At 36.0% G+C, this 13,429-nt stretch overlaps 1 protein-coding gene across 1 annotated transcript; it reads right to left on the bottom strand.

Annotated features, from left to right (window-relative positions):
• Positions 1–1,146: 1,146 nt before the first annotated feature.
• Positions 1,147–9,573, bottom strand: LOC106171121 (pre-miRNA 5'-monophosphate methyltransferase). The gene is made up of 2 exons (XM_013551279.2): positions 9,309–9,573; positions 1,147–2,071 (listed from the first exon to the last, which is right to left on the bottom strand). Exons 1-2 carry the CDS (start codon positions 9,492–9,494, stop codon positions 1,502–1,504), a joined length of 756 nt encoding a protein of 251 aa, XP_013406733.2. The 5' UTR covers positions 9,495–9,573; the 3' UTR covers positions 1,147–1,501.
• Positions 9,574–13,429: the final 3,856 nt, after the last annotated feature.

The raw sequence follows: 13,429 nt of genomic DNA, 5'->3' as shown, positions 1-13,429 counted from the left end.
CTATACATATCTTATATTCGATGAAAAGCCTATGAAAATAGATTTTTAAATCTCTTAAACAAAATTACTTTTAGGTGCAAAAATCGTTTATTTCGACTCACCAATTAAAGGTGCATACAAAGTCAATTTTTTGTCACAAAAACCAACCAAATGCCAGCATATAGTTTCAAGTAGAATAACTAAGAGAATTACCAAAGGGCATTGTTTAATTTTACCCGAAAATGATGTTTGAACGGATTTTTCTGCTGGCATTCTAAGCTGTATGTCAATGGGGCAGGAAAGTAGGTCACGAAAGTAGGTTAAATTTACAACCAAAAATTTAAAGAAAGGAGCAGTCTAAAGGTCTTTTATGGCTGATCGAGTGATCTATTCAGTTTATCCCTTGGCGTGTCGAATTTATTTAAGTCATATAAGAATCTAGTAGAAGTGGTTTACATGTGTTACTGGGAATCCACGCTCCACCGATGCTCGGTTCGTATGTACCTTTAAGTAAAACTTTTAAACGTCCGACACTTCCTTAGCATTGTAGGCTACGGTCACTTTGCAAGAGTATGTGACCAATTTTTTTTACCTCATAGTTACTTTTTCATAAATTGACGGGGGGCCCACTTACCCTGGGGTCCAACTAGCCCCGGTCTCCCCTATGCTATTGGTACAGTGTTATGGTTTGGGCAGGCATAAGTGGAAATTTCCAGACAGAAATCATGGCAATTGTGCCATTCTTGCATCAATATTAAATATCTTACCCTACTCTTGCTCCAGCAGGCTACCTCCGTCAGAGTTTGATCACTGCACTGGCGGAAGCAGTAAAACCAAAGACATAAAAACTTTTTTTTTTGCTAGTGTATTTATTGTATTTTAAATATTTGTATTTTTTGGGGGTTCATTACGTAAAATGCTAGATGCAATTTGCTTCCTTTTCTTTGTATTAACCCAGATTTTACTAATAAAACATAAACTAAGCTAGATGAATCCTTACCCTAAACGTACCTTCGGTGGAACTGAACAATTGCAATTTAGCTAGGATTCAAATCATATCATAACTCTGATTTTTTTTGAGAGCATTCACCAGACTATCGAGATTCCTTTACTCAACACTGTGCAAATAATAACATTTCTCCAAAAGTACAACTTCCACATACCTAGTACACATGCAACACTTTCCTCTATTTTATTGGTGTTTTTTTTAACCATGCATGATGTAATGTATAAAGATAGTTGAGGACGAAATTTATTTTTGCAAACACAGGGATGTAAGAATACAAAATTTTCATTTTGACAAAACTGCACATTGAAAAAAAAAAATTAAATTTAAATCATATTTTATGTTCAGAGGAATGGTATCATCACATAACACTCTCAGTTACCCAAATTGTAGAGTCCAAATACCAGTGTTGAATTTGGTTTCGAAAAACACATGTAAATAAACCATTTGTGAATGCATGTAATTTGATGCAAACAAACACAATGGGAGTTTTGGATTATAGAGCAAATCATTCATCTATCCATGTACTTTTGAATACAGTAAAACATTCCTCTCCCAATGTGTCTGTCCAAGGCTCTTCACAAAATGCAATTTACAGTCATTTATCAAATAACGTTGGATTTCATCTTCAACATTATCTCTCCAAGTAAGAGACTTAAAATGTTCAAATTCAGGATGATTCAATTTTTTAACCCGTCTTACTGCTGACTTGTAGCATTTCCATGGCTGAGGCTCCAACACAAGATTTTCAGTTATTCCAGATAAAATAGTCAAAAACTTTTTCAGTCCCTCATCTCCGTTATTCAAATGAATCCATAAGGTGACAGAAAAACAAAAAACAATGTCAAATCTTTCTTTACCAATTTTGTTTAAAAATGTTTGTAAACTATATTTTCTTGAAGTGTCATCTAAAATATCTAAAACATTGAACTGAATATTCTTCGGATAATGATTGGCCTCCTTTGCACGCTTTATTAGACATTCATCAATGTCAACTCCAAGAATGTGAAGATTGTCAGATAGCATATTTTGCTGACTATTACTGATTCCTTCAGTGAGGTGTTCATACATTCTCAATGTCAAATCCTGAAAATATAGAAATGTTCTTTTAAAGTAACACATAAAGTGAGTGTGGATTAATAGTAGCACATACAATTCCAATAGCTTCTTATACAGTAAATATTTTAAGTACTACTAAATTTAAGTCGAATTGCCAAGCCGCACACCAAATTAATCTTTTGTTCTGTCCAAAAATATCTTAAAACTGCATCCTTTTGGTTGTAAATTTTGGTCATAAACTCAACTGTCCCTCTAATGACGTAGTACTGCATGCACATTGTATAATCATCACTCTAACTTCCATGTACTGGGTTATGGTTGTATAGCTGCATATGCAATTGCATACTTATTCAAATGAAACAGCAGCGAGAGAGAGAGAGAGAGAGAGAGAGAGAGAGAGAGAGAGAGAGCACAGAAATGAAACAGAAAATATCCATTCAAATATACTTTTTAGGGAATACGGTACACTAGTGGGCTGGATATGGTCTTAAAGTGCAATTTAAGATAACTAGAGATCTTACATGATCTTAATCGTTACAGCAGTAGTCTTAAAATGGACTGAATCTGCTTTTAAGTTCAAAAATGATCTAACATCTACTTAAGTGGTCAAGCAGTTTCCTCCCCTCACAATGGGGGACACCTCCCCTCACAATAGAGGACACCTCTGCTCACAATAGGAGAATGTGTAAGGGGAGACAACTTAATTGGCTGTTAGACTAGAAATGGTCTTACTCATGGTTTAAGATCATGTAAGACAATCTGTGATCTTAAATTGCACGGCCTCCAAGTATTGTACCACCAGCTGGAGCAAGTACATTCGGAGGAAAAAAAAACAGGGAGGGGGGTACATGGAAGTGTTGTACTTGACAAGCTCTACAAAATGCAGTTAACGATAGTTCTCAATTTTTTTTTTCTTTTTTGTTTATAACAAAATCATGGGGAAAAGTAAAAGGTCAAATCCAAATTTGTGAAGTGCAGTTCATGGCGAAAAGGAGGTCAATTTCAAGGTCACAGGAAGACTCAATATATGAGTTCCTATTAACCTTTTTCATCTTTTGCGGAAATACGAAGTGCGCATGACAGGAACCGCGCGCCACAGGGGTCATGGTGGTCCTCTGCTGTTTCCAGCATGGCAATGCTAGGTGTAGATGATGTACAAGGTGCGCATATAAAAAGGTCGTATGAAGCGTGCATTGCTTTCTGTCAAACTAAAAAGGTGGCTGAAGCACAGAAATGCGTAAACTGTACGCAAGAAACAGCTATTTGAACGGAGAATCAAGCAATTAAATATTTTCTTTCTCAGTTTAAATACGATGCGCTTTACAACTAGACTTCACCTAAGCGTCCGAGCCTTGGCTGCACTTTCAATAGTGATGACGAACTAAAGCTTCGGAGTTCTTTTAAATGCTTCCGATAATAAAGATATGCGAAAGAGACTCGTTATTTTTTATATATAAAATCAAAATAGCCAGTAGACTCGTACACAGCTTTCAAGAGTGTGGACAGGTGCGCAGGCCTACGTCTTCACAATTTTGTACATGTATATATGCAAGCTGTGGCGATATCACCTCATGTACCGGCAGTGTCAATTCATTACGATTTTTATGTCTTGTTTGAAGAATATCTTAAGTGATTTTTAAAGTGATAAAATGAAAAGATTTCCTGCATTGTTTGACTCGTAGCTACTGTGTATACAGGTAAAACTGACACGCAGATCGTGCGTCGGTGAACTGATTAAATCGTTTGGTACCTGATAAGGCATCAGGTGTTACTTGTTCAATTGTTCGGTAAGGCGGGTGGCCACAACTACGACCTTTCCTCTGTAATTAAAACCTTTTAAGTGTTAAATAGGTGAGACAGGAATTCTCGACTCTTTCCCAGACGATAATTAAAGTTTACCGTGTCTTACTCTAGTATATGTACAAAATTTACGACAGGTAAAAAATGTCAGCCTTTCGGTCTGACAAGTATGAAAATTTTGTCAAACTGAAACAAAAACAAAATTATAGCAAGAGGCCAAATTATTTGATTTTAAAATGTTTTCATGCGTATTTTCATCGTTTTCAATCACAGACAAATCATTCAAATAAAGTGTTTCCCACACACTTCATACTTTTCAACTATCTAAGACAGTTAAATATACGTAGGCCTACTTTAATACTAAGAATATTTGTATTACTTTACAAATACGTTGTTGGATTATGTTTATTATCCATTTTGTCTTAACCATACATGCATTATGTACGTTTAGCTTACAGAAAGGCTTTTCTGCATTTTTTTGTAAAAATATGCACATTGAATTTTCAATTCTCTTGTCATTAAGTTCAGAAATAAATAACTTTTTATTTCGCCGATAACGCGTTCAACAAGAGCCGATGTAGGCCTACATTGTACTTTCTTCTTCGTATGTCTCTGTTGATCTTGATAATATGAGCCCCGTTTGTTCAAATCAGTAATACGTATACGGGACTGAATACATAATAATAAAAATTTTATTAACGTCTCACGTTAAAAAAAAAAAAAAAAAAAAAAAAAAAAAACAGAACCCACCCTGCTAAGGGTTATTAGACACTAAAACCTGTGATGGGCCTACAACATTTAAAATGATCACTTATCAATAAAACACACACACAAAGGATATTACATTCAAAACTTTTCAAACCTTCTCTTTGTTGTTACACAAAAAGTCGTGAAAGTTCTTGATTTTTTTGTAAGTAGAATCCCCGTGTAAAACTTCACAGCTTTTAGGCCTACTTTCTTTTTCCATAATCTCATGCTTGAAGTCTTTTTCTTAATTTTTAGGCCCCGGCCTATTCTTCAATATTTTCTTCAAATCTTTATAATGTTTTTTTTCTCGCATTTTTTACCCCCGAGTTCTATTTGCCGATAGTTCGTTATATCCGTTGTTTAACTAAGCATTTCTGTTTTTTATTAAAGCACCGTTGATCTCCTAATATTATAGTTTTTCTTCCCGCCTTCGAAATGTTCAGCGCAAACGCGGTGCCCTGCTTTTGATCCAAACCTGCTATATTTTCCTTTCTTTCTACCGTACTTTTCATTCTAACGGGTTTGTTGGGAACTTATTAAACCTCATGTGTCGATCTCGCTTACTGTTATTGTTGTAGCGGGACAAAAAGCACGTAAACCCAGCCATGGTTTTTAGCACCGCTGTAAGTGTTTCGACGTAGCAGGGCTCCCCTACCCACAATGCAATTTCCATTTCCGGAAAAGATGAAAAAGGCTAATTCAAGTTCAGTAGTATTAGGGTAGGGTAAATAATAACTTTTTTTGGAAATCTCTCAAGGAACAAGTGATTTTCGAGGCAAAATGGGTAAAAAAGTTCATTTCTGATGAGAAATTTGAGCTAATTTCACTATTTTTTAAAATGCCTACAAAGCATGTGTACTACATATAGAGCAACTGTAGTAACTATATGCATGTGTATACCTATATTGAATAGGGTTGGGTAAAGCACAAATTTTTGATAAGTAAGTGTTTTCTATGTCAGAAAATGATTTTTTTTACAACAGCCATTAAGGTAGGTAAAATAACAATTTTCAAAATGGCAGAAAAACACCCTAACAAGAGTTGCAACATCACCATTTAAACGTCCCTTAGTTTGTAATGTGCCTTTTCTTCTGTTTTTAAGGTAATTAAATATTTTCCTTATGTTAACACTGCCATTCTGACATTTTAAATGGAGTTTGGTTAACTTGTTGGTTGATAGTTTATTGTCAAGCTTGATGGAAGAGCCAGGTCTCAGTTAGTTAAAGCAAGGAGTGATAAGATATCTCAAGTTCTGCATGTGAATAATAAGGTAGAATCAGAATTATCCTACAAGTAACCTCAAGCAACAAAAGGGTGTATGTCTTTAAATTATTAAAAAGATATAGATGGAATATGTTTGCTCTGCACAAAAGAACCCGGAGACGCAATCGCTATCACGAACTGAGACCAGCAAAGAAGTTACCAAGGAAAAATCTAATGTCTGGATGTTCACGAGTATCTTTCCTTTCTTTGAGAACATTTCCAACAGAATAACTGCATATTGGGGCTATATATAAAAAGCATTGTACTTATATATGATGAATTTTATATCATAAACACTCTTTGTCAAGTTTTGATTGAACTCTTTCACTTTCATATATCATCACTTTTAATCCTTGCACTTAACAGACAGTTAATGCTTCGTTACATGTAGTTCCCCAAATATATTATAATCTAGCATACATCTGTTGGGAATGTTCTTCTCAAAGATAGGAAAAACACTTCTGGAGACTTCCTTGGCAACTTCTGTGCTGGCCTCAGCTTATGACATTGATTTATTCCGCCTTCATACATGTGAAACAAAGGAGTATTATCCATCCTATTGTAATAATTCTAAAATATTCACTTTTTGGTAAGGATAATCGTTTCTTCATTATAATTCCCATCCAACAGATGTTGGGGAATTGGGAAATCTTATCACTCCTCATTTTGATTGATCTAGATGACTGAGATGATTCATTGTCCCCATTATCAAAGATTCTGGCTCTTCAGTCTAGCTTGACAGTTAACTGTCAGTTCACATGGTAAATGAACTCACTGTAAAATGTTCCAATCTCAGCATTAACATCAGAAATGGACTCTACCAACCCTAAAACATTCACCACTTTACAGATACTTACAAAATCGCTGCGCGCATGCGTGAGAATTGCATTGTGGGAAAAAATAGAGCAAAACAAAAACAGCGAGTATCCGAATAATGGGGAATAACCTCGACGATCACACACTCTGGTCCATGATTGTAAAATTTGCGGGAAATTACCTTTCTCGATACCTTCTATCATTTCTGCAACTTGAAACACAGCAGGTAGTCATTATTTTGTGTTCAAGAGCCTTCGCGCCATGAGTTCACGCTCTTTCCCCCTCCCACAATGCAGTTCGAGTTTCCTGTCGACGTACAACTGTAAAGTGATGAATAGGAAAAGACTTATGACACACTATAGTGCCTTTAATTGTTGTTGATGAAACTCTAGGTAGGCCGTTTTGGCTGCCATTTTGAAAATTGTCATTTTACCGACCTTAATATTTGTTGTGTTCAGCATCAAATTTCACCTCAGAAAAACACCTGTTATGGAAAATTTTTGAGATTTACTCTACCCTAGTAGTATCAATGGGCATATCTGTGTTTTGGAGATATAAGGGACAGAAAATGTGCAAAGATCAGTGCATGGCAAAGAAAGGCCAAAAGTCAATTTCAAGGTCACACTTAGATTGCCAGTGTCACTTCTTATTCAAGTTTAATAGTAACTAAGGGCATATCTCTACCAGTTTTGAAGAAATAAGGGACGAAAAAGTTGTCCAATTAAGTTCATGGTGAAAATAGGTCAAAGGGTAATATCAAGGTCACAGTTACATTGCCAGTATATGACTTTCTATTCAAGTTCAATAGTTACTATGAGCACATCAGTCAGTTTTGGAGATATAAAAGATAGAAAAGTTGCAAAGTTCAGTTCATGGTGAAACGTAGGTCAAAAGTCAATTTGAAGGTCACATTTAAAATGCCATTATATATCTTTCTATTCAAGTTCAAAAGTAACTATGGGGGTATCTCTGCCAGTTTGTGAGTATAAGGGACGGAAAAGTTGCAAAGTTCAGCTCATGGTGAAAAGTAGGCCAAAGGGCAATAACAAGGTCAGCTATATTGCCAGTACATGACTTCCTATTCAAGTTCAATAATAACTATGGCCCTATCTCTGCCAGTTTTGGAGATATAAGAGATAGAAAATTTCATGGTGAAAAGTAGGCCAAAGGTCAATTTTAAAATCACAGTTAGATTGCCAGTATATATCTTCCAACTCAAGTTCAATAGTAACTATGGCCCCATCTCTGCCAGTTTTGGAGATATAAGGGACAGAAAAATTGCAAAGTTCAGTTCATGGTGAAAAGTAGGCCACAGGTCAATTTCAAGGTCACAGTTAGATTGCCATTATATGATTTCCTAATCAAATTCAATATTAACTACGGTATGGCCGTTTCTGTGCCAGTGACATGGTTTTGCTTCAATGGTCACTATGGAGGCAGTGCCAAAAACAGGGTTTTCTTCAATTTTGATGCAATATTACATAATGCTTAACAGCATAACGACCATCAATTTGTAATAATAAATCAAAAGTATCACGGAAATTCAGAAAATGTGACTAGCAAGTCTTCAAGGCCATGGAAGTTCAGAGTCAAACCTTGAAAATGCCAAAATGTAAAGAAGAGATAACTGTATTGAAATGAGTTTATTTCTATTTTCAACACCTTTTTTACATAAAACAAAATAATCAATTTACTGTCATTTTTATGTGATCAACTAAGAAATTGATGACATAGGAAAAATATCAATAGAACAATTTTAAATGTCCAATTTGCTCCATTCTGAGATTCTGACGGAGTGAATGAATGAATCTGACAAACTGCAATGACCTGAGTTTATTTTCATTTTTGACACTTTATTTCACAATACACGATAACAGGTTTACCATCATTTTCATATAATCATGTAACAACATCAGAAAGATGCAGAAAATGTTAAAAGAACACTTTAATGTTTCTAATTAGTTCAATAATGAGACTGTTAACATGCCTAAGAATTTAATCTGAGGAAAAACCACTTATACACAAAAAAGGCATAATTTCATCAAAACTTAACCAATCAAGCTTATTTTCAAACTTGATCCATATATTAGTAAGATTGATCACCCCTGTAGGTTTTAAGACAAAAGGCTAATGGGTTTTTCTTGAAATGTGTTATCAGTGTTGCATATTGGTGAAAAAACAAAAATAAATAAATAAATAAATAAATAAATAAATAAATAAAAATAAAAAGCATAACTTTTGAAAAAATGGCCTGATCATGCCGATTTCCGAACTTCATCAGTTCTGTAAGTTTTAAGCAAAAAGGTAAAATGGTTTTCCACTTATCATGTTATTGGTGAAAATGCACGATGGCGACGACGGCAACAGCGACAACAGGCACTGGTGATGGCTATATTAACAGAATCATCGGAGTCTGTACATAAAAATAATAAAATAAAGGACAAAACTAATTTACCTGAATTAGTAGAGACACTGATCAAAATCACTGAATTTAGAACAAAACATCGAAGTACTTACATGTCCGCCATTATTATTATTATTATTATTATTGTTATTATTATTATTATATGTTTCCGGGGCAATTTTCAACTTCTACCAGGCAAAAATATATGTAGTACGAGCAAGAGCACCAACTTACTCCAGCGTTACATCCTACATCCAAGGCTGCGACAGAATTAAGCTCTTTTACACTTGGCATATGGAAAAGAAAGTCTGTTGGAATAAATTTTAGTCTATTTTCTGGTGGATTAAAAGAATAATAATTAATGAAATTTCCAAACACAGCTGCGCCAGGTTCAAACTTCTTTGTAGTTGTAGCATTCATTATGGTGTGACCTAATAAAGTTGTGCAAATCAGTGTGCAAATGCAATATTGTAAGAAGCTTCCCAAGACAAGCCGATGTATTCATCAACATTGCAATCACGAGCGCATATGTTAGTCACTTTAGTAGTCAATTTAAAGGGATAATAATTCTTCGTAAGAGATCTATGATTCACAATAAAAACATTGTGAACAACTAATAGAAATATAATATGTTGTGTTGTACTACAAATAGGCACCCTGAGCTTCAGAGATAACTTGACACCACTTCACAATAGCCTATCTTCATCGTGTCAAGTTACCTCTGACCACATTCGATTGCCCCCGCCGCCCGCCAATCAAATTTAAAGCCCGCACTCAATGACTTATTGAACGATCTAGCCAATGAACGCGAACGAGTCAAAGCGCGCTTTGTTCAAATCCGGACCAATCAAAGATAAGGCTGAATATCAGGGACTTGCCGTAACCTGTGGGCAGCACGCAAAATACATCATCCCTCAGTAGATAATGATGCAGGGCCTCAAACTGCTCTGGTTTCAATTCCGATATACTCATATTTTGCAAACAATCAAGAGATAACTTAACACATTATTTTACGTAGTCACTCGTAGGAGACGCCATGCTTTTTTTGTGTACGGTTATGCACTCGGAACTACTCGGATGTCTCCGCACTCGACAATAACTTTGTTGTTAGTATGGAGCTTGCGGAATCAGGCGAGGATTGCCGATTGACGGTCAACCAATCAGCGTTTTCACCAAACTTTGGTGAAAAATTTTGAAACTTGGATTCGATTGGCTTATATAAACTAGGTCAAACTATTTTCGTCAGAGGTAACTTGACACGATGAAGATAGGCTGTAGTGAAGAGGTTAGTGTCAAGTTATCTCTGAAGCTCAGGGTGCAAAAACGGCAGTTATGGCTATTATTCTGATATCTGAGCTTGTCTTTAGATCACGTGACCTCACTGATGGCTATACTCTGTTATATTTTCTCTACTTCTATGATCGAGATTAGGCCACACTTTTTTATTTTTATGGATGACATCCTCTGGGGACCCCGAAATCGGTGTGAGAGGGCGAAAAAATAACAGTAAAAAAAATACTGCTTAAGTAAAGGAATGCTGTCATTACACAGCTGGAAACACAAATTTGCCACAGAAACATGTATTAAACTAACAGTCTTGATCCATGCACTCAAAACATTAGGCCTAAAGCATTGTGAATACTTCGTAGAAAGGTAAAAAAAAAGTCATGAATAGATATGCTGCATATTACCAAATCTATTTAAGGTTATTTCATGCATTTTGTTGGTATAGCAATCAATAAAACAAATAGGGCCTATATCAAACAAACAGTGTGTCTTTATTTGTACTCTCAGAATATTTAAGCATTATGAACACTTCACAGAAATGTAAAAAAAAAATGATGCAAAGATATGCTTAATACCAAATCTATTAAAGGTCATTTCGGTCGATGCCATTTTGCCTACTTCGACTCACACGAAGCAGCTAAACTGTTCAGTGGGTGGCCTGTCCGACCTTCAGCCCACCAAATACCTCGACGCCCTTATCGACCCTTTTTTGCTACAAAAAAAATCTGGTATGTGCTGCTTTGGACAGAATGTCACTGAAATTTTCCGGGCGATAATCGCTGGACGCCGCCAGCCTCTCGTATAATTGTAAAAAGGTGATATCTCCATGCCCAATATCAATGGCATACCAATCCAAAACGACAGCTCCCGTTCTCTTTATGACTTAATTGTCAATAGAGATGAATTTGATGGCAAAGCGGCCATATTTCCAAGCGGCGATAATACGCATGCACAGAAAGCTCATTTTCTGGCAAATTCAATAACGACGTTTGCGACAACCGACTTCGTTGGGGTGATTTGTTTTATTGGGCAAGTAGGGACAACTTACAATAGAATGTGTCAGCAGTTAAGACCACATTTCTTGTTTTATTGGGCAACTTCGACTTACAATAGTGTGTGTCAACAGTGACGCTTGTCGCATTTTGGATTTCTGACCAACTTATAGCTTACAATAGCTTTTGATCGGACAGAGAGCGGTCAGCTAACATACTGCTTACTTAATAATAATGAATGGCGATATTTGTTTATTGACAAGGTAGTTTTATTTACAGAAGGGTTTACAAACACATCTCCATCATCAGAATATATGCTACACATTTAGACTGTGCCATGGTGTAGTGAACCGTTAATTAGTACTGATAGTCTTCTAAATTTGCATACCTGAGATATGCATAGGCCCTATATGTGTTAGTTTTAATCATTCAAATGTAGGCTATATAGGCATGACATGTTGCATGACAGTTAAAGAGAAGTTCAGTTAAAATGTAAATCAAGATATAATTTAAATGTAGATACAATGAAGTTTTAATGTAGGCCTATATAGGCATGGCATGTTAGGCCCCTACATGTCAGTCATGAAAGTTCATTTAAAATGTAATATAAATTAAGATAGAGTATAAAAACAGTGACCAAGCCACAGAAGAGAGATAGACTGAGAGATTTAGAGACATAGTTAGAGATACCACAGAGAGAGATGGAGAAGGAGAGCAGAGACCTGAACTGTACAGTCGATTGAATAAATCATGTAGCAGTAAACTATTCCTGCCTGTCTCAGTCTACTGGTGAAAAAGTAACTCTAAAAAGGTGTATAACCACCGACTGGTTATTACAAATGGCGAGCTTAAGCAGCTGAGACAGAAATTAAGGCAGTTTATATAGTCAAGATGCTGTATGAAAATAGAAAAACAACCAAGAGTTGACAGATATAATTTATTTGTGGCTATTTTGAACACATTTCCCGTCATAAGAACACAGTAGGATAAATGACTGCATACTAGCATGTTTCTGGTATTGAAAAATCAAAATGGCCGCCAACGCATACAGCAGAGGATGAAGTATAGCAGTATAGTCAGTCTATAACGTGTATAATTATTCTAATTAAAACTTTTTATGCCTTCGATTTTTCTGTTCATTTAGATTTTTAATTAGCCATGATCCTTACCTATCATTATCAGCTTGTTTGACACTCAAAAATAAAAGGAATGAAATGAAAAAAAAAAGAAAGAATAATTTTCAAAGGAGGGGGGTATAAATAAAAATATTTGAAAAATAGTATAATTTAAGAAAGCTGCTCATCCGGGTACTTGTGATTTTTGGAGTTGCCCCCCGATCCAAAATTGACAAACACCCAATGGTCATTCATCGTGGAAAGTTTCATGCTTTTATCAACTTTTGCACAATTTTTTGGCTTAGCCGCCTAACTAATAGTCAAGATGCTGTATGAAGACGAGGACCAGTATGAAGACCCAGACATCTACAGCAGGCTGTTAGATTGTCTGGGTGGAATCATAAGTGCTCTGAAGATGCAGGAAACTAGCAAAGAAGATGTACTTTTATTGTCAAATTCCCTCGCAAATCTGTGGGAAGTAATGAAAGAAGAAACAACAGAGTATGACAACGGAAACAAACTATCTTTCGAAGCAATGATAAGCAGCATTCAGATGGAAGTGGGGCAGAGAAGCTCAGTGGATGATGACAGCTGTGATGAAGAGACTGCAATAGGGAAAGAAGTTAGAGAGGGGATCCGGAGCAATGAGGTTGTGATCAGTGGTGTTGCTAACAAATCTCCAAAAGAAGAATTCCCTGGTGCCGAGATGTTGCAGCTCCCCGATGGTCAGTGACGTTGCTGACAAAGCAAAATCTCCCGAATTTGAGATTTTGAAACCCCATATGACCAGTGGTGATTCTGATGTATTAAAGTCCCCAGATGCAGAAAAGTTGCGGTTCCCTGATGAAGAGAGGTTGTCGCCCAGTGATGCTGAACTGTTGAAGTCAACTGATGATGAGATGTTGAAGTTCCCCTGTGATAAGATGATGAAAACCCGGCATTGTAATTTCTGCTATCTGCT

The sequence above is a fragment of the Lingula anatina genome, chromosome 2, assembly GCF_051362555.1.
Source record: "Lingula anatina isolate TDL-2025a chromosome 2, LinAna3.0, whole genome shotgun sequence".
Lineage (NCBI taxonomy): Eukaryota > Metazoa > Brachiopoda > Lingulata > Lingulida > Lingulidae > Lingula > Lingula anatina.
This window is presented reverse-complemented; position numbering and strand designations above follow the sequence as displayed.